The sequence below is a fragment of the Coturnix japonica genome, chromosome 32 (genome assembly GCF_054131305.1).
Source record: "Coturnix japonica strain WE chromosome 32, WE-NBRP24, whole genome shotgun sequence".
Classification (NCBI taxonomy): domain Eukaryota; kingdom Metazoa; phylum Chordata; class Aves; order Galliformes; family Phasianidae; genus Coturnix; species Coturnix japonica.
In genome coordinates this window covers 2,617,097-2,638,800 of record NC_140694.1, presented here as the reverse complement: position 1 = coordinate 2,638,800, position 21,704 = coordinate 2,617,097, and the positions used below count along the sequence as shown (strand labels likewise).

Sequence of the window (21,704 nt, the reverse complement as noted above, 5' to 3'; positions counted from 1 at the left end):
ATTCAGTTGTATTCACTTTTACTTCTTCATAGACTAAGATCTGAATACATAGAAAACCAAGAGAAAATTTATTACAGGGATTATAGCTCTTTCATTAAAAATGTCTGAAACTTAATAAAGAAAGTCAGCCAGGGATGGATTTATTGACCATATCAAATATGACCCCTGACTTCAATTCTTTGTGTTGCTTTTTACAAGGAAATGTTCTCTTGGCAGTGGGGTCAGCATATTTGGTGTTGAAAGATGCTGTAGAGCAAGGACTGACTCCACTCAGACATCAGGATGCCCAGGACAAGTAGGGTCCCCAAAAGGGGAAACTACAAGCTGCCATCAACATCTCAAAGTAAAATCTCTTGGAGAAGGCAGGTTTGTGCAGAGCCAGAAAGATCATGAGGCTGCAAACACTTTCAAGGCATATTATGGTAAAAGCGAAGTTCTCCAGCACATGTAGATACCAGGAGGAGAGAGAAGGGGGTCCATGCACTGTCACTGTCTTTCCTCTGATATTCTATATAGTTCCATAGCAAATTAAATTCTTTGGCAGGTGAATTGCTGTAATAACAGAAGTAAAATAATAAAAAAAGCCATCGCCTGGGCACAATGAGGCACACTGAGAAACAGTGAAGGGACAAGAAGGAGAGACCTCAGCTTCCTCTGTTGTGGGTCTTCAAAGTGCACCTGCAGCAGTCAGCTATTTTCCCTTATTATTTGGCTCTTTTCAAGATTTTCTTTGTGATACTGTTTTTATTTTTTTATTATTTTAATTTTTCTGTTTCCTAAGAGTCTCTACATGTTGTAGGTACTTCCCTCATCCAAAATTTCCTTTCTTCTTACGATAAAAGAATACAGATTATTCCCTCAATAATGGGAAAGGACAAATAGAAGCTGCTTCACCCCATCTGAGGTCAGGCTGTTTCCACACATAGGAAAATTGCAGGTAAGTGGAGGGGATTTTATCTAAGTGTAGGAACCAGGGGTGAAAATGTTGATTTTCTCCTCTATGAGAAGGGCAGAGCCAGCCATGCACACCCACAGAGCACAGAGCTTTTCATTGCTTCTTCATTTTTAAGTAAAATCATAGGGAAACTGTCAGACAATCAATGTGCAGAAGTGGTACAATCTCTTGAAAAGCCACTTATAGATCTGCAAAACTTGCAAAAAACAATTTTCTGTTTATCCAATTGTTTTCCCATCTCCAGATAAGACCCCGTGCTCTGATCCATTTTTTGTGCGTGCATCAACAGATTTACAAAAAGAAACAAGTCAGCAACTGGCAATTTATTCAAGGTGTTGAAAGTATCAGACAGTTGGTAGATTAGAAAGCAAACTGATTCCTCCAGAATTTCTTGGGGGACTCTCAGGAAATGGGATCCAGTAGGAGCTGGTCTGAAGTGGGGACTACTCCATTTCTAAGGAACTGTACATCAATGAGGAACTAGTTCAATGCTTTCTCAATCAAAGAAAAACCTGACTTCAGTACACGTCTGACCAAATGCCCAAGCTGTACAAACCTAAGTCAAGGTGTGAATGCAACTCTCTGAAAGGAAATTTTGTCATTTATTTCATTTATTTCATTAGTAAACATGGAAGTTTGGTGGCCCTTCCAGGCAGGGGGGCTGGAGCTTCATGATCCTTGGGGTCCCTTCCAACCCGGGTCATTCTGTGATTCTGTGATTCATTTCTCTGCATTGACAAGACTATCTTCCTTGTGTAAGCAGAAAGAAGAGCTGCTGGAGAGGAGCTCTGCTGAGAGGGACCTGGGCGTCCTGCTGGACGACAGATTGACCATGAGCCAGCAGTGTGCCCTTGTAGCCAAAAAAGCCAGGGGTGGGTAAAAGATCTAACACACATCTCTATGATGGGGGTGGCCCAATCACAAGCAGTGCTGCGCTCAGTTGTTCTGCTTGCCTGCTCCTCGAGGAGTTAGGAGAAATCTATGCCTGTTGCGTGTTCGAGTGCGTGTGCAATGCCATGTGGAGGGCTTATCACAATAAAGATTGGTGGATTTGCTGCGTAGACCGGTCAGAACTCAGATCTGCGTTGTGCTTCCTGCGGCACCAAACGCCCAACAGTGGCAGTTCCGTGTATTGGCCAGCAGGTGGCAGCAGAGACCACGGAAAGAACGTCTGCGGGACAGACCCTGGGGATCCGTTCTATTTTGATTATAGGGGAAATATATTGAAAGCTTCAGATTTCATTAATCTTTGTGGGAATCATATAATGTGCAACTCAAATCTACCTCTTCGTGCAGTGACTGCCTGTAAATTTGCTAGAGCCTGATATAATATGGCCTTGTGCTTTCCGCTAACTCACCTTCATTTCATTTTCATTAAATTTGCTTGGTAGTCAGATTTTGGTGTGTGGATATTTTAAAACAATCTAACTGACATTGGCAAAAAATTAAAAATAATAAAAAAATGCACGACAGCATCAATTGTATCAATTTTTATAGATAAGATAAAGAAGAGCAGTTTCCCTTAGTTTTCTGTGCCTCTTTACTTTCTTACTCTCTCCCCTTGTGTGAGAAACTCTCAAAGTCAAAGATTTCTAGTTAGGCAAAGATGGCAGCGATAGCAGCAGTGCTTATTCATTATTGCAATACTGCGTGCACATCCCCTGTTGGCAAGGGAGAAATTGCTCACCAGTCAGTGACATTAATTCTGTTCTATGCCCTAAGCCCAATGCAGGTGATGCTCTCATGGCTCTCATTGGTTGAGCATCTCAGGCTCACAGACTCCTCCAGACTGTTGCTAGGATTCATTTCCATAGAAGGTCAATTACCAACCTCTTGTTTTTAGGTCTGCCTTGTACTTTTCTGCGGACAGAGAAGGGCAATGTTTCCAACAGTCAGTACATTCATTCTGTGCTGTGCTGGGCTCTACCCACCCTGCGTATTTATCTTGTGCTTGTCTCAATTCTCCCCATGTCAGAATGCCCCCAGTCTGAACAACTCTGTTCAGCAACTTTCTTGGTGGAAAAACTACTTATACAGCTGTTTTACAAGAGGGTTATACATTCAGTTAGGGCCTACACTATGTACTGAAAATACTGGAAACTTCCACTGCAAAAACACAATCTACCTCTCCCATCTGTGCAGCCTTGCAGACCCAGAGCACGCCAGGTTATTTCTGCTTTCATAGCATTTGCATGCTGTAGGGTGAGCAAAAGGTTCTGCTGCTTGATTCTTCTGCAAGAGCTGCCTACCGGCAAATGGTTGCAGGGATGGAGGATGTGACAGAAAGCATTTGTCTCCACAAGAGCAGAGTTACATTCAGTGCAGAGTGTGAGAGTCAGGTTGGTGTGGAAAAGCACTGACACGCTGGGGATGATGCAGTGCTCACATGTCTAACACTCACAGACATTACTGTCAGAAGGATGGTGCTGTGTTGTGCTTCTACCTTTGGCAGCCCCTGGAGAAATGCTGTGGCACACAGAACACCTTTGTATTGCACTGACTGCTGCCATGCAGCATGGATTTAACACACCAAATCCAGAGGAGCGTGACTGCATCTAACTGCCCTGAGAAAAACTACTGTAGCTGAAGAGATGAGGAGGCAGCTGCTCATCTGCAGAACAAGCTGTACTGCCAGACACTGGGCCAGGTGAGCACCTCCTGCTGCAGCGTGATGATGACAGGGCTGGAGATGATCTGCAAAGCCAGCTTAAAAGTGGGAGACATGAGTCAACATGGCAGGAGGACAGAGGTGTTAGGGAGCAGCCAAGGCATCAAAGAGTATCAAAAGGCTTTGAAAGGTATCACAAAGCGACAGCCAGGAAGACTGGGATTATCATGAGCAGCAACCTGGATGCTAGAGATTATTTGCTCCCATACAAAATGGTAGAGATCTTGCTGCTGACATCCCAAAGCCATGCAAAATGGGAACGCAGAGCTCTGCCTGCACGAACCCCACAGCCATAGCATTGCAAGCTGAGCTGCCTTGCTGTTTGTTGCATTCATCCCAATCCCTGTGAATGAAGACTCGGAATGCAGTCAAGGCGATGATTGAGCATGAGAGTGACTTTATTCAATAAAAGACAGGAGGGCTTGACAGGTCAAGGGTGAAGATAGGACTCCTCTTGTCAAGATGAGAGTGGCTCAGAGCTGGTGCTGCTGCCTGGTGCCTGGGACTGGCAGCCTGACTCTAAGTCCCCATCTAAGATGCTCAGCTTCACCTCACTGATGCTGCCCTGCTCCTGCATGGTGGTGCTGCTGCTGTTGGGGCACTCGGGCTGTGCTTGGGATGGGCAGCACTGCAAAGGCGCTGGGTCACAATCCAGGCAGGTGACTGTGGTGTCTGGCAGGCTCAGGTCAGGAGCTTCAGCAGAGCCAGGAGATATGAGAGCATGAACGTGGATGAGCCCCTTGTGTCCATCACTGTTACCATGTGGAAGGCTGTCATCCGAATTGCAGCGATTTGTGCTTAATAAGAACTCTCCATTGATGGAAACACACTGCACATCACTACTTGGTTTGGATCTTTGGGGTTGACAAGGGCTCGAATTATCTAGGAAGGCACAGAAACACAAGGGTTAGTGTCAAACGTTTACAAGTTGAATCATGCAAGAGGTTGCTGATACTTGGTAATAGAGTGGCGGCAGGACGAAGCAAATAAGCTTGAAGCAACAGAGCCACTGTCTTGAAAGTGATCCTCGTGCAGGTCCATAAGTTTTGACTCTGCCTGGACTTCATATGGGGCAGTATGACATCACAAAGGGGTGATATGATGTCACAAATGGGCATTATGACGTCACAAATAAGCATTATGATGTCACAAAGGGGCACTATAATGTCAAAAAGGGGCATTATGACATCACAAATAAGCATTATGACGTCACAAAGGGCATTATGACATCACAAAGGGGCATTGTGACGTCACAAAGGATCATCATGACGTCACAAAGAGGCATTATGACATCACAAAGGGGCATCGTGACGTCAGAAAGGGGCATCGTGATGTCAGAAAGGAGCATTATGACATCACAAAGGGCATTATGACATCACAAAGAAGCATTATGACGTCACAAAGGGGCATTATGACATCACAAAGGGGTGTTACCATCACCCTGCGCCCAACTCCTCTCTCCCTCCTATTGGCTCCCTCTCCCACCAATCCCCGATCTCCCCTCCCCTTAGGCATTGAATTATCTTCTCACTACCTCCTCCCAGTCCTCCCCTAGGAACAGAAACCATTCAGATTCTACAGCAAACTACAGCATCTGCACTGCAAGAGCACACTGAACCACCTGCAACAATGAAACACGGTTTTGGAGAGTGGGTTTGAAAACACACCTTTAGACAGCTGTCTCCCTGTAGCCAAAAGGAAACCAAGCAGCAAAAGAAGAGTCCAGCCTGAAACATGCCCATGCTACTAGCCCAGGTTTTTCACAGTCAATGCAGAATCCATCCTGTTCTTGAGGTGACAAATGACCAGTGGGTCTCCCCTTGCTCCACCCCTTCTCCTTCAAAGCCAGAAAAAGAAAGAAAAAACAAGCTTCTGTACAGCTGCCGTTATTTCTGACAGCGAGTGTAATCACAGAATCATAGAATGGCCCGGGCTGGAAGGGACCTCAAGGATCATGAAGATCAATCACCTCCCTGTCCCTGCTGGCCATCCCCTCTTCTGATGGAGCCCAGGGGACCATTTGCTCTCTGAGCTGCAAGAGCACGCTGATGGCTCACGTTCTGTTTTTCATCCACCAGGACCCCCAGGTCCTTCTCTGCGGGGCTTCTCTTAAGGACTGCTCCTCCCAGGCTGTAGAAATGCCTGGGATTCCTCCAGCCCAAGTGCAAAACCTTGCACTTTGCTGTCTTGAACCTCATTAGATTCACCTAGGCCAACCTCTCGGTTGAGCTCCCTCTGAATGGCATCCCTTCCTTCCACTGCATCTGCCCCACCACTCAGCAAACAGCAGAGGGTGCACTCCATTGCATCATTGGTGTCACTGATAACCATGTAAAAAAGCACTGGTCCCAAGACAGACTCCTGGATGACACCACTTGTTATCGGCCTCCACCTGGACACAGAACCATGAATCACCACCCTCTGTCTGTGGCCTTTCAACCAATCCCTTATCCACCAGGTGGTCCACCTGTCAAATCCACATCCCTCCAGTTTAGAGATAAGGATGTGGTGGAGGGCCATGTAAAAGATCTTGCTCAAGTCCAGGTCAATGAAATCTGTTACCTTCCTTTTGTCCACAAATGCCGTCACTCCATCATAGAAGACCACCAGACTGGTTCGGCATGGCCTTCCCCTGCTAAAGCCACGCTGACTGTCTTGGATCACATGCTCATTCCTTATGTGATCAAGCATGTCTTTGAGGCGGATCTGTTCTTCACCATCTTCATCACAGTTACACATTTGAATCAAATAATTGGTGTTGCTGCCACCAAGAATACCTCTTTGTCTTCTACTCCTGCTGCACATCTGTGCTTTCACCAGAAGCAAAAGGAGAGGCCACCTCCTAGATCCAAATTTTAAGAAACCAACACCCAATAGGTGTCATCTGAAGTAAAATAGGAGAGAAATTAAGATGACTCTTCTGCATCCAGCTTGGATCACTCCCTCACTCAGGCACACCACCATCAGATCAAGGAGATGCTGCCTTCAGCTTAGAGACTGTATGGGAAATCACAGTTTGAACCTCTGATTAATCAGCTGAGGCAAGTGTTGGGCCAGCTGCGGGAGCACAGGTGAGAGTAATCTAGCTGTGCTCCCAGAAGGGGTGGACCTCGACTGCACCTCTTCTGAGACCTCACCTCATTTAAACGCTGACCACCACTAAGGCAGAATCTCTTGGAGACTGCTCCCCAGTTGAGACTGCCTCAGCTTTCTGGTCAAGGCATCAACATTGGTCAGTTTTCCTTTGCTAATAATCTTTGACTATTTACCACCATCTTGGTTAACATCTTTTTACTAGCCACCCTTACAGAGACCATAAGGGCTTGGGCTTCCAAACTCTCAGCAAGCATTTGGATCAGCCAGCTTCCTGCTGGGGAGCCCCCTGCATCACTTCTGCTTCTTCTGATACCGAACCCGCAGATGCTTCAGAGCTCATTAGCATGGACTTCCTTCCTCCCCTCAGCAGCTGCTCCTGCACTCACCTTCATTCCTACTCAGATACCGGCCGCTTCCAGCACCAGCTGACCTGCAAGACACAGAAAGGAAAGGTGGGAGTCATGCAAACGCAGAAGCCCAAGGCTGCGTCACCACCACGTATGGCAGCCTCGGGAAGTCAGCTGCAACTACATCCTTTGTCAGAATGGAAACAGGCACCGTCAATTAAGTATGACCTCTGAACTCATTGCCACCATCAGAAATAGGCACTGAAATCGCTCACTTCACTGCAGCTGGTTACCTCCTGATTTTGGGTAAATGCGGACACTGTCTTGAGGGCTACCAGAAAAACGACATCAACTTCATTGTAGGTGGTTAAGCTTGGAAGCTGGACTTGAGCAAGAAAAGTTTCTCAGCTCAGAATCACAGAATTATCAAGGTTGGAGAAGACCTACAAAATCATCTGGTCCAACCATTACCAATACTTCCCGGATAAATCATACCTCTCAACACAACATCCAAACGTTTCTTGAGCACTCCCATGGTCGGTGACTCCACCACCTCCCTGGGCAGTGCTATCCAATGCCTGAATACCCTTTAGGGGAAGTAATATTTCCTAATGTCCAGCCTGAATCTTTCCTGGCACAGCTTAAAACCATTCCCTCTAGATCTATAACTGATCACACGAGAGAAGAGGCCAAACCCCAGCTCACTACAACCTCCCTTCAGGACGTTATAGAGAGTTATAAGGTCTCCCCTGAGCCTGCTCTTTTCCAAGCTGAACAATCCAAGTTCCCTCAGCAGCTCCTCGTAAGGTTTGTGCTCCAGACCCCTCACTACCTTCGTAGCTGAAGACGTTCCAGAACCGCAAGGTTTTCTTGCAGGGAGGGGCCCAAAACTGAATAGGTCAAACATCCTTCTCTCCATCATTGCTGTCACGTGGAAGGCTGTCCTTGGAACTGCAGTGACTCATGCATCCTAACTGCACTCCATTGATGGAAGCACAACGTGCATCATTGCAAATTGCTGGTGGGTTCCTGTATTGGCAAGGGATCGATTCACCTGGAAAGAGTAGATACACAGCATTTAGCGTCAAACTTTCACTATCCAAGGAGGCAAAGGCTTGGTGCTGCCTGTCAAGCAGGTTTCAAGCAGCTTGTGAGACTCATCTGGGAAAGACAGGAGTCAACCAAAGATGTCAGGCACAGGCTTGAATGCCAGAAGGAGGTACAAGCCCACTGAAAGCATGAATTCTACCTGTGTTGCTGACAAGCAGTGTTTTGAAAGCTGGATTTGCACCCTTACCTGCCAGGACCAAGACTTCTACTTCAGAGGGCTCCCTGGCACTGCTCTGCAGTTGGTGTTTGGCCACAGGGGATGGTTTGCCCAGGCAGAAGCAGGAACGCCAACTGCCAGCTGGTGACTCTGCCCTCTTACTGGGAGAACTCAGTCTGGAGAGAAAACAGAGCATGCTGTCAGTCGTGGTGCAGGGTGAGGGAAGAGCTGCACCGAGCCCTTGCCAATAGTTGCCTGTTCCCGCCACTGCCTGCTTTCTGCTGAAACACAGCCTAGAAACACCCTCTGTTTCAAACAGCAGAGGATGCTTCCATTCCTACAGCTCAGCCCTCAAGTCCTGCTGGCTACATTCCTCTCAATGATTTCAAGCAAGATTCGGAGCATGTGAGCAAAGGCTCCACAGCCGGACAGGAAAGGAGCTGGCAGGCGTAACTGCTTTCTGAGGAACCGTACAGTTATAAGGGAAGCTCAAAAGCATCCCTGACTCTTACGTTAACACCTCCTCGGCCTCAGCTCACTGCCACCTTTAATTTCTAGTGCCAGCAAGTCTGACCAACAGCTCTGCTTACAGGAGAAGCACAATTGGTTTCAGGCACATGGCCCTGAAATCTGGAAAACCCCAAGATTTCCATGTACAGCCAGCACAGAACAGGATAGACGCCAGCGTGGCTTTCTGCATCTTGTGACTGCCTGCCCAACCAGGAAGGAAAGGCACCTTGTGTGGCTCCACTGAGGCCATAGGGCAACTGTGTGTTAGTTGAATCCTCAAAGATACAATGGACAAAAGATAAACCAATAAAAATCATCCGAACAATGATGGTAGGGGCTGGAAAGGGAATTCCTCTTTCTTTATCTTTCAGATGGAAAATCAATGATTGCGTTGAAGTTCCTCAGTACAGCTGCAGGCCCTTCCTCCACTTGTATCTTGCTGCTCCGTGTTGCAACAGGAGAGCTGCTCTGGCCTCTCCTCTCAGCCTGTGCCGCCTGCACGGTGAGCAGCTTTGTGGATGGAGAGACCCACACAGACTTGGGCCCAGGCAGAGAACTGTGCCCTGCAAGGGAAAACCACAGCTAAGACAGAAAAGGAAGCAGCAGCACAGCCATCCCCATTCTGCATATCTCTCAGAATTGCTCATCCGAGCCATTGGAAGAAGAGGAGCTCAAAATAACTGTGTGCTCAGAGGTATGCTCGTGGCAAAGGACACAGCCACAATTAAGAGCAGCTCACTGTATCTTAAGAGGCAAACAAAAAGCCTAGAAAAACTAGGGGCCAGAGATCTCAGAAAGCATCACTGCCACACTTCAATCAAGTTTCACCTGCTTGCAAAACATCTTAAGAGCAGTGATGGTTTTCTCCATGTAAGGCTTGGACACTCTCAGGACCCATCAACAGGGCACCATATTCTAACCTAAGCCCAGAAGCCTGCTGTCTCCTCAACAGTAACAGAATTTTCAAAGGTCTTGGAGAAGCCCTGGATTGGATGAAGCTGTCAGATTTAGATCAAGCTAATGGAGGAAGATGCTCACCTACTCCCTCTCCCATGGCTGGTGTGGATTTGGAGCAGAAAAGGACGTCTGTGTAAATAGTACTGTTGAAATATCAACTGGTAGAGCAGTGTTGCACATTGTACAAATCACAGTTGGACATCCATGGACAGCTGATGATAAAAGTAATTGTAGGGGAAGAGCTGGATGAAATATTGTTAAAAACAAATAATCATTTTAGCTGCACGTTTGTAAGCATTTCTTTTCATCCTTCTCAAAACAGTTTCATGGCAGAATAAAGAGGACACGTTCACACAGACATTTCCACAGCCAGACTAAGGAATAATCAAAGAATATCAACCAAAACGTGTTTCCTACCAGTTACATGAATCTTGAAGGTGAGTTTCTAGCCAGCAGCCTCGCAGCTGTACTCCCCTTTGTTGCAGTAATTCATTCCTGGATGTAAATCACATGTAGAAAAGTGTTGCTATGATACTAGATGACCAAGAAAGTCCTATAGCCAAAATGTTTTGCACCAGAGAGGCTGTCAGTTGATCCTCCAAATGCAAGACACACAAAATGAAGCGTTCCTTTATCTCTGGGATTCCAAGCATTTTCTCACCTCTGACTTTCACTTGGAATGTTGCTTTGTCATCTTTTGTTTCACAGCTGTAGCTCCCTTGGTCTTTCAGGGTCACATTTTTGACCATGAGCTTGCGGTGCGTCCCCTTGGAGATGATGGTTGTCCTCTGGTCCTGCTTCACCTCTGTTTGATCTTTCTTCCATACGACAGCTCCGCTTGCAGCTGACACCTCACACACCAGCTCCAGGTCTTCAGAAGGACTGACTGATATTTCTGAAGTGGTTTTGGGCTTGCTGACAACATTAATGGCTTCATCTGAAGAAAAAAAGAGAAAGTGGTTTACATCCTGACTCAGGCTTATTCAGCACAGCATGAAGATACAGTTAGAACTGATTGTAATGTCTCTGCTCATTACATTTGGGTGATTGAGTTTCACCTCTGGAGGTACTCACATACAAACGTGTGCTTGATTCTCCTGTGTAAGGAAAGAGTAAGTTCTATGCAGACAGTTCTTATTTCTTTTAATCAATTCTGTATTCTGCACATGTTCTTCTGAAGCTAAAATGAAGGCAGATAAGTAACGTGTTTGCAATGCATGAACAAACCTATTCAACACTTTCTCTCTAAGCTAACAAGCAGCGTTTGAAGAGCACATCAGTATTTCATGCCCTTCATTCCATCCAGACAGAACCTGCCTGAGGAGCAAGCTGATGGCTGTCAGCTACAGGCAGACCTAGCTTAGTATTGCATTTCTTAGAGCAACAACTGTTGCTTTCAGTCACTGGATATACCAAGGCCAATTGCTATGCCAGGCACATTTATGGCATCAGTGAACAAATAATGAGTTAAAAATTGTAATAGACAGGAGTCATCTATTCTTGTAAAACTAGGTGACCAAAGAAGAACAGTCCCTCTAGAGTCAAGCTGTGAAGAACTAATAGCATCAATCAATGTCACGTAGATAGATTACTTCCCTGCCCTAAGACCATCTTGTGACCATTTGGTGCTCCTAATTAAGCCCTCTTGATGGCTTTTTTGTCTGAGCCATGTGACATTTTGTGATAGGAGTTACTGCTAGTGTTCCCTTCACCCTACACCAAAGTAGGAGGTATCCATTCTCAGGGAATCATGCAGGCTTCCTCTGGATTTGATGCTCAGAGACAGCCCCAGAACTTTTTAAATCTTAGCTTAGCTCTCATCCAATAATGTTCATCAAACAGTGCAACTTGTCCTTTGGGGATGCCTTTGTTCTGCATCAACCAGTTCCAACGGAGTCTTCTCGGCTTGTTTTAGATCAGTTTTTTAACAGATAAAGAAAGGGGCTTTGAATTACAAAGTGAAATTGCAGAATGCATGATTCTCAACCAAACAGAACGGGAGGTGGGATGCAGGGTGAATACCTGAGCCAACACCACCTGCAAGCAATCCTTCAATATCTTAGGAATCTCTAGCCATCCCAAATCCAGTGTTGGGCTTGATCTATCATCTCTGCTGAGTTTTTAGCTAGCTGATGGTGAGCATCTTGGTGGAGATGGGTGAGCAGTCGGACTAGAGGGACTTAATCAACCTTATGGATCCTGTGATCAGAGGAACTTGAATGTGCTGTTAAAGGTCACAAGAGCTGCACTGCAGCATGAGCATACACAGCGAAAGGTTTTCAGTAGAGCTTCGGTTCATAAATGAGGACTGGGTTATGGAAAATAGGCTCAAGAAATAAACCAGAAAACAGATCTTAACGCCAGGTTCTGTGAATGCAGCCAGCTGAATTTCACAGATATTGAATTTCAATGACAATTTCTTGTGTTATTTTACCCTCCAGCTCCACCCTGAACAGGAACAGGTCAGTGACAAGCATTACTCCTCCAGGCTTGACCTGACAGTGCTTGACTTGTACTATGAGCTAATGCCAGGAAGAGCAGGAAAAGAGTTTCATCCACGTGCCTTCTCCTTCCTTAGTAAAACCAGTGTGAAACTGCAGCCACGTCAGGCTGAAGGAGACGTCTCAGATGTCCTGCCTGGATGCAGGAGCTCACGTGTCAGAGGATGTCTGGCACGTCAAGTCTCATGGCAGTGCAGTGCATGACAAACTGCAACAACACTTTCCTGTGGGCTCCTTTGGGCACGAGGCCCAGCGGGTGACACACCTCTGGCTGCAGCTCTTCAGAGCCTCCCAGCAGCCACGTGATGCCCATGGGAGAGACACAGCTGACCCGCACAGCAGATGATTTACCAGCTCGCTCTGATTTACAGCAAGAGAAGATACAAGTGGTGATGCTGAATGGTGAAATACTGCGAGTGTGTGGCATAGGTATAAGATTTGTGAGCCTGAGGATGTTCAAAGTCAGGATGGACAGGGCTCAGAGCACCTGATGGAGCTGCGGTGCCCCTGTTCATTGCAAGGGAGTCCAACTAGCTGACCCTTAAGGGTCTCTTCCCTATCTATGAGATACACAAAAGCTGATTCTGCAGTAACCAACCTACCAACAGCAGCTGTTTGTCTTACAGCTTGCCAACACAGATTTTAAAATAACAGCATTGATTACTCATTTGATAGTCACATTACAGTGCAAAGCACATGGAAACGTCCATCAGCTAATTCATTTAATTCTTTGGGCAGACCTGCCAGTATGAAATATTATGCTAACATGACAGAGAGAAGAAAAGCAAAATTAAGACTAGCTGACAAGCCGTGGCAGGAAGTTCTGCTCTCCATCAATTTAGTCCCATTATTCAATTCTGTTTGGAGATGTCTCCATGACTCTCTGGAGTTTGTTCTTTGAGAAGAAGCAATTAAGTAAGCTCTCCAATGCCAAAGTGCATACACTACTCTAGGCCTTTCTTGTTTCTCCATGGATCAACAAGGGTGACAAGCCAGCAGAAGATGATGAAGAGCCTCATCATGCAAACTCATGCATTTTATCCCCCTCACAGATGCACTGACAACTTACAGCATCATCCATTGAGACGTTGTGAATTTTCAGGGTGTGTTTCTTCCCCACAATGTGCAGTTCATATTTTTCACTGGCCTTGAGCTCCTTCCCATCCTTCATCCACTCCACAGTAGCGCCTGTGTCTGAAAGCTCAGCCTGCAGTTTGGCTTCCTCACGCAGCCGAGCGGAGATCTTTTCTACATCTTTGCTCTTCTTGGTAAATCTCACTGCAGCACCTGTCAGGAGCAAAGGCCTCGTTAGTTCAATTGATATCAGGCTAACGTGGTCAATGTTTGCTGCAACATCTCTGAAAAAGTATCACCTTCTGTTCCTGCACTCATCATTGTGTCACTGCTGAGCAATTCAAGATATTTCATTTGGTCTTCTTGCCGGATTTACTAAGTAAAAATCAACCAAACATCTCCTTCTACTGATTAAGAATGCTCTAAACATGCTTCTGCAGAGGTTTCCACCCAATGACAAACAGGTCCTCCCATCATGAATGTTTATTTGTTCTATTTTGTCATGCAAAGCTGATTGATAGAGATATTATTGGAATGATTGCTCCCCTACTTCTAAATTATTCCAGTGCAATCAGAAAGGCTGTCTGAACCTGGAGCTGAAAGTACTGCTCTATGGTGATGCAGTGGTAAACCTGCTGACTGAATGCACTGGCCAGTAGCTGTGAACTGCAGACATTCATCAGCTGGCATGAAGCAATCTGGTTCAGATACCAAGCAGCTGGGTAGACTGGCTTACCCTACACTCAGTGCTATCATGTTTAGGTCATTACCAGGACTCACATCAGTCCATGGGATGCAATTTCAGGTATTTGGTACAGGCAGTGAATGCCTGCAGCCCCAGTTCTAATCATCAGATCACAGCAACTATGCCTTGACTGTAAGAGGAAAGGAGAAGGATCAAAGCAAACACCTCTCACTCTCATCTTGGTGCTGACATCAACATTTTCGGCAACAAATTTCACTTCTGCTCCACCATCATTCTTGGTGATGTTCTTTATGATTAGGCTGTGAGTAGTTTGGGTTCTCTTGATCATGCAGGTCTCGCTTTCCTGTAAGACTTTACCACTGAGGTACCAAGTGCTGCAACACATTGTTGTAAGATCAGTAGTAAACATGGCATCCCCTCCAGGTACAGCTTCACCAGCTGTTAGGGGGGATTTCACAGCCAGGACTGGTTCTGAGGAAGAACAACATGGATGTCTTAATGCTCTTTAGATGCAAGTCTGGTATCTCATTTAGAGATGGAAGATTAAATCATAGGTACATTTCTACTTCTCCCTTTGCATGAGTGCTGGAAGAAGAACTTCTATGCTTCAAATCTGTTACAGAAAGTTCTGCCTCTTGCACATGTGTGATATCAAAAGATAAGGATATTCATGTCTCTGTCACAGAAACAGAACTTGTATCACTTTAGTGGTAGCTGGAGGTTGACAGGAGAACTAGTAATAAAGGAAAGCCTTTGGTGTGTTAATGCACTACTATCCTTAAAGTCAAAGGAAACATCTTTAGGGAACCAACACAGCTGCTCAGCTCACACTGACCCATTTCCATTGGGGTTTTTGTGCTTACCAAGGTGCACGCTCCCTGGGAATTCCAGAGACGGGCTCTGTCCATGCGCATTGACTGCAGACACTCGGAACTGATCATCAGCCTCTTCAGACAGATTGCTCACCGTGAACTCTGGGACGGGGACATGAGACTCGTGGCACCTCACCCAGGTGAAGCCAGTTAGTTTATTGCCTTCCACAATGTAGCCATCGATTGGAATGGGGCGTTGCATCTTCGGAGGGGACCATGCCAGCGTCACTGAGGTTTCTGTTTTATTTTTCACCACGGGGTCAGCTGGGGGCTGGGTGTGAGGTTTTCTGGGAGCTGAACAGAAATAAATACAGAAATATTAGCATAAGGTCATGTAGGCTGGAAAAGACCTTCAAGATCAGCAGACTCAACTTTCAGCATGACCTACTGAGTCCCACCATTAACTACTGTGCTACCTGAGGACATACATGACAAGCTTATTCCTGCAGGTATTTGCATAGTGAATATATTCACCCTCTGGTTGCTTTGGAACATTTTAGAGGTTAAAATCCCATCAGACTTTTTCACCGTGTGCAGCCACTGATACAGGCAGGAGGCTGGGAATTACCTGATGGGCTCTAGTTACAGACTACTGACACAGTAAAGGATTGATTTCATTTCATTTTGGCCATCAAAAAGTTTGGAGTCTGGTTTAAGTCATCCATCTAGACTCCAATTATAATCATATGGAGAACAGCGCATTTAGGAGAACTCATCTCATCTTAATAAACCTGAATGAAATCACAGAATCATAGGATCACGGGAGGGCTTGGGTTGGAAGAAACCTTCAAGATCATTCAGTTCTAAACACCCTGCCATGGGCTGGCTGCCCACTAACCAGCTCAGGCTGCCCATCACCCATCCAACCTCGCCTTCAACACCAAGGACAGGCACCCACAGCTTCTCTGGGCAGCCTGAAATGGAAGCAATGAGCCACATGTTGAAGATACTCAAACATTCATGACTGTAGGGAGAGCCAAATACTCCATACATATTGCCTGCCTGGTCAATGGTATTAAAATGCCAACAACAGACTCATCCAGCTCATTGAAAATGGTGTGAACATGGCGTACAGGATTCTTCCAGCAGCGAGTTAGATCTGCAAAGTGTAAAAATAGGAAATCTCAATGCAATGCAATTTTCCCTCATAACATAAATAGACACATAACTGTTTTGGGGTGCACTGTTACCAGCCTGTCAGTTGCTGTTGGTCAGTGCTAGATGCCAAAGGTCCCACTAACATAGCATGAAGCCGAAAGCTAGACGCTGGAATCAGATCTCCTGACCTTACCATCAGAAATCGAGATGTCATATTTTGCTCAGAGGTGCCTGCTTGTAGGAGGGACAGCTTCCGAGCTTTTTCTGCTCCAGGAACCAGCTCCAGCTTCAGGATTTAAACAGCAGTCAGAAATTAAACTGAGCTTTGTCACCTCCATCAAATAGAAGGAGTGGTTGGGTGGTACAGCTTTCCAAATCACTTAGAAACTGTCACAACAATCAGATGCCTACCTTTTCTTTTTGAACTTGTTAATACATAGAGCTTAATAGCATCAGAATGCCCCAAGCACTTCAGATAACACGACAGCTGTAAACCCTTCTTTAAGGATTCCTTTGTTTAACCACTGAGTAACTGTAATTCAGTGGTGCTGGTGGGAGAAGGGAAGTCCTAATCTTCCCAGATGGTGAATAGAGCTGATGTTCACATGCAGACTGGTGCTGCAGCACAGCCAGAAACCACTCATTTGGGAAACACAGCACCAAGAAAATAATGGGAATAGCTTCATAAAATCAGGCAGCTTCACCCAAATTTCATGTCAGGTCCATTATTCTTCCTATTTTCAGGAAGAAAGGTTTTCCCTTTTTCTTGTAGTTTTATTTTCTTTTCCTTTCATGCAAGCAGCTTTGTAGCTTAAAAAATTGTTTTCTAATCACCTCCTGGTGTGGACAAATCACACAGGTTTGACTCCATGTTTTACATAGTTAGCATTTTATATTTGTTCCAGTATGGAACTGTACAGCCATAGAATGGCCTGGGTTGAAAAGGATCTCAAAGATCATCCAGTTCCAACCCCCTGCTATGTGCAGGGTCGCCAACCACCAGACCAGGCTGCCCAGAGCCACAATCCAGCCTTTCCTCATAGGAGAGCTGCTCCAACCCTCTGATCATCACAGTGGCCCCTCCTCTGGACCCACCCCAACAGCACCACAACCTTATTGTCCACAGAAAGCATATAACCCTCATTCAATTGCCCTTCCACTCAGCTTAGAGCACTACTAAAACCAGCATCTTCACCTTAGCTCATCACTCTGCTGCAGTTCCTTTTACAAGGATTTCACTGGCAAAAATTAAATCAAAGCCATCACAAGGGATTTAGCACAGTTACGTGTTACTGGCTACGAGAGCTGTCAGCACAGTCACCTGTCAGGCTTTGCTGCTGTTCTATTTATGTAGAGGCACAACAAGGTTCAGACACCTCACAGTGCAATTCTCACTTGGACTGTAAAGAAAAAGGAGGCTTGAAAAGCAGCGTGTGGAAAACAAAGAAACAAGAATTAGAACAACAGTGGGGCCATGGCACTTGTAGGAATTGCTCCGCCTTTAACAGCAGAGCGATTCAAGAAGGATGAGGGCATTGCAAACCAGACCAGTTTGGACAGATTAACAACTGCAAGTAGTGGGTTCCAAAATTCCAGACATGAAATCAAAGATAGAAAAACTCTTCACATTTTCATCTCTCAATTTTTCGTACATTGTGCATTACAGTGCAAACAAGTCTTCACATACAACTTGGAAGCTAAAGACAAGTCTGACAAAACAGACTGCACAAAAATGATGGATAATTAACAGAGCAAATTGCTCTTTCAAAAACAGAGTTTATGTCTTCTGGTCATAACACTTCAGAAGCCTCAGAGGCTTCTTCTCCTTTGTATATTTTCATTAATCTTAGATTTTGTTTTCATTCAATGTGACCTCACTAAACAAATATTGTCTAAGACCATGAGTATCACATAAATGTGCAGATCTCAAGCTGCTCACTTATCTAGTACCCTTGGCATGATGCTTTATTTTCCTCAGCTGATCATCTAGATTGTGCCTGTTGATTGTGCAACAACAGCCTGTTGGTCTCGATTACCTGTGAGAGGCTCTAAATTTGGCCAGGAAAAATCATTTGATGATAAATAATTCTCTTGGAATCAGTAAGGCAGTCTTCCCATTCTTTCTTACCAGCACCCATCTTACATGTTAATAAAGGCTTCTGGAAATCAGTTTGAAGATCAAGAAACAATTCAGTTCAAGCATATGCAATCACAGGATTTGTACGTCACCTGCAAAAGTCATTTTATTCTATCCACAATCTCATCCTACATGCAGTTCCTTAGAGGGTTCCTTAGGCAAACCAACCCCATGCTCCTATTACAGACCCTTGCATAACACAGGTGATATACCTACAAGATTATCTACAGCTTAGACTACAAAAACAGGGAGTCTAGCTAGAGAAAATAATCTACCTGTGCTTCTGAGCAATCTGTTAACCACTCTCATACAGTTCAGGCCAATCCAAACAAGATGCAATGACATGTCAGCCACAGAAACAGCTTGATTTTAAGGAGTTTGTTTGGACAAGCCCCTGTTGCATACGGTGGTCAAACATGCATTACTTGGGGGCACATTGTATTTGATTTAACACATCCTCTTACCTTTGGCTTTGCACAGAGTCCAAAGTCTATCAGCTTCAAATTGTCAATCAGCAGATTTTCCCGGTGGATGAGAAAGCAGTCAGGAATGATTTCCACCCAAATGCCCAAGGAAACATCTTTTCTCTTCTCTTATTTCCTGCTGTGGACAGTGGTTCCCAGTCTACTCAAAGCTCGCTCGCTCTCGCAGTCTCAGAGATCTTCACTGACTGCTGGCAAGTTCCCATCTTCCAATATCCCAGGTGGGAAATACTAGCTTGTATCTGTTGGAAAGGACCTGGGGACTAGGCGGACAAGTGGTGAGAGACCACAGGCTGAATGCAAGCCAGCAGTGTGCTCTGACAGAAAAGAAGTACAACAAGATCATCAGCTGCATTAAAAAGCAGCACAACCAGACCAGGACAAGTCATTCCTGCTTCAACACTCACTGGACCACATCTACAATACTGTATCTGGTTTTTGGCCAGGAAGGATAACAACCTGAAACAAACTCTGTGGATGACATCCAGCCTGTGCAGGGGGCTGAAGCTCCCACTCAGAGAAGAGAAGCTGGGGAGAATGATGTTTGTTCAGGGTGCAGAGGAACCTCATGGCAGCTTCTCAATGCCTATGGGGTGGGGAGAGGGGGTGTGTATGAAGATTGACTGAGGCTCTGGCCAGCAGGTCACGATGGGATTGTGACAGGAAACAGTCATACACCTAAACAGCAGACTAGATAGAAGGAAATAGCTTTCCAAGCACTGAACATATTACCCAGAGAGAACATGCAGCCTCATCCCTCGCAGAAAGTGATGATGAGAGTGGGAAAAGCTCTTGAGAAACTTGGTCTCACGATTCCCAGAGCAGCAGGTTCAGGCACAAATCTCTACAAGTCACCTCCACACCCAGTTCCTGTCCAAGCCCATAAATCCATCAGCTTCTCAGCTGGAAGCCAGTTGCTTCTAAAACATACAGACAATGATTCATTTTTCAGAGGGGAAAGGTTCCTTAGATAGAGGGATTTCATAAGATGCCTAGGAAAATGCTCGTGCTGTAATGATTTGCTTTACTCCGAGATACCAGCAGCTTACAAAATGCCAAGCTCTAACCTATTGGTGAGGAAATATTCAAGCCTTCCAGTACCTAACCTGTGCTTCAAGACTTCAGTGACAGAAAATCCATTGGATGGGGCCAGAGGAATGCATCTCACCCCATACCCTCTGTATAGCCACCATTTGTTTAAAGGATCACTCTTCCTTGAGGCACAAAACTAGAGCAGGTTACACAACAGACTGACACCACAAGGGCTTCTCTCGAGATACAAACTGCAGCAAAGAGCATCACAAAAATGTGAAACCAACACTCAGATCAGATCTGTGTCTCTGCTCCGCTCATTAGGAGCATCATGTTTTACTCCCCTTTCAGAGGAAGATACTTCTTCAAGGATAACAAAATCCAGCTCAGCTACAGAACACAGTACCACATAGCAATAAATATCTAACATTTCCTGTAGGGAAAGAATCCTAAGCACAAGTTATTGTCTGAGTTTCAGCTGGGACTGAATTATCTTCTTCAGTGTCTGATACAATACAACGTTTTCATTCTAGAGAAACAATGGAGATAGCGCAGTGATGCTTACAGTTGCTGCCAGGCAGCGTTGTACAGAGCCACAGTCAATCTCAGCTGAGAGCCCAAGGAAGTGAGAAGGAACAGAACTAGGACAGCTGACTTAAACTGGCCAAAGGATATTCCATACTATATGACATATTGTGGAAGGAGTTTTGAAGGGGGTATAACTTCATGTAAATCTCTTCCACTACTAGGAGGCTAACTGGACACTGATTGGTAGGTGGTGAGCAATTGCTTTTGCATTCATCATAACTATTATCCTTTTCTCTATCTCAGTACATAATTCTATCTCAACCCATGAGTTCTACTTTGTGTTACTTCTCCCCCCTTCAGTTCTCTCCTGCAATCCACTGGGATGGAGTGGAGTACTGTAACTCTCTCTGCCAACAGAAAAATAAAAACACATTCATTATTATTTATGGAAGACTGACTGCAGTTCAGGCTCACTGGTTTGAGGTCTCTGGGCATAACCCTGACTGTGAACAGAAGCAATTGCTGAAACAGTCTGTCAAAAAAAGACTGGAGCTTCCTCTTCCAAAAGGCGGTCCTTAGAAACAATGCAATCAAACAGCTTCCCTGTAAGATAAGGTTATCTGAAAATGCATTTAGAGAGTATCAGAGAAAGATAAGTAAGAAAGACAGCACAGAAAGCAGAAACTATTTCTTACCTCTATGACTATAAATATTTCTTTGATGTCTCTCTTACGTGATCCAATGGGCAAACATGTTGATGACTTCAGTTCTTCATGGCATCAATTTCTGTTTTAGCATGAGGCAAGTCATCCTTAAGAGACCATAAAAGCAAGCGATGAAATCGCTAACTACTGTGACATACCACATCTGACTGCTGTGGAACAGAACAAGCACATATGGGACAGTACACAATTCAACATCAACTCAGCAATGACTGACATCACTCCCATAGAAATTCTGAAACAGAGCTGTGAAAAATGAAAAGTAAAACATTCAGCATTTTCATTGGCATTTTGGTAAAGTTGCTGTAATAATGTAACAATAATGTAATGTAATGTAATGATGTAATAACTTCCTCCATTTTAAAGCCAGAGAATTCTGCCCTCTGAACAACCAGCAACAAGATTTGTGGTGCTCTGTTAAACTTTTTCCAGCTCTACAGCATCTTTCAAAAGGCAATGGGACCAGTAGGCTGCATTCGTATGTACCATCCCACCTGCCCCCGTGTTCTTGAGAACTCCACAACTCCAACAGAAGATATTCTCATATTTAAATGCCTTTTGGCTTACCCCTACAGTAACTTTCTCCATGATTTTTAGTGCAACTTTTTCACCAGTAAGAAGATGCCGCCCGAGTTTTACCTTGGCAAAACCACCTACAAATCAAAACACAGATGCTTAAAGTTGAGTGTGAATTCTTCTCTAATATAACATTACAATTTCCAACTGGTTTAAAAAATGAATTTCAAATTTAT

General features: G+C 45.0%; 1 protein-coding gene and 1 long non-coding RNA gene across 3 annotated transcripts; both read right to left on the bottom strand.

Annotated features, from left to right (window-relative positions):
* Window positions 1-8,365: 8,365 nt before the first annotated feature.
* On the bottom strand, window positions 8,366-14,475 carry LOC146755460 (myosin-binding protein C, slow-type-like). 2 transcript variants are annotated; one of them, XM_085525598.1, is made up of 3 exons: window positions 14,286-14,475; window positions 13,371-13,588; window positions 8,366-8,509 (listed from the first exon to the last, which is right to left on the bottom strand). In XM_085525598.1, exons 1-3 carry the CDS (start codon window positions 14,464-14,466, stop codon window positions 8,492-8,494), a joined length of 417 nt encoding a protein of 138 aa, XP_085381724.1. In that variant the 5' UTR covers window positions 14,467-14,475; the 3' UTR covers window positions 8,366-8,491. The 2 variants fall into 2 exon arrangements, with proteins under 2 accessions (XP_085381724.1, XP_085381723.1); XM_085525597.1 differs by lacking the exon at window positions 8,366-8,509 and adding an exon at window positions 10,216-10,737 and having other exon boundaries at window positions 14,286-14,424.
* Window positions 14,476-19,294: 4,819 nt separating this feature from the next.
* On the bottom strand, window positions 19,295-21,012 carry LOC146755459 (uncharacterized). The gene is made up of 2 exons (XR_014938067.1): window positions 20,926-21,012; window positions 19,295-19,590 (listed from the first exon to the last, which is right to left on the bottom strand). It is a non-coding gene; the product is annotated as an uncharacterized LOC146755459 (long non-coding RNA).
* Between the last annotated feature and the right edge of the window lie 692 nt (window positions 21,013-21,704).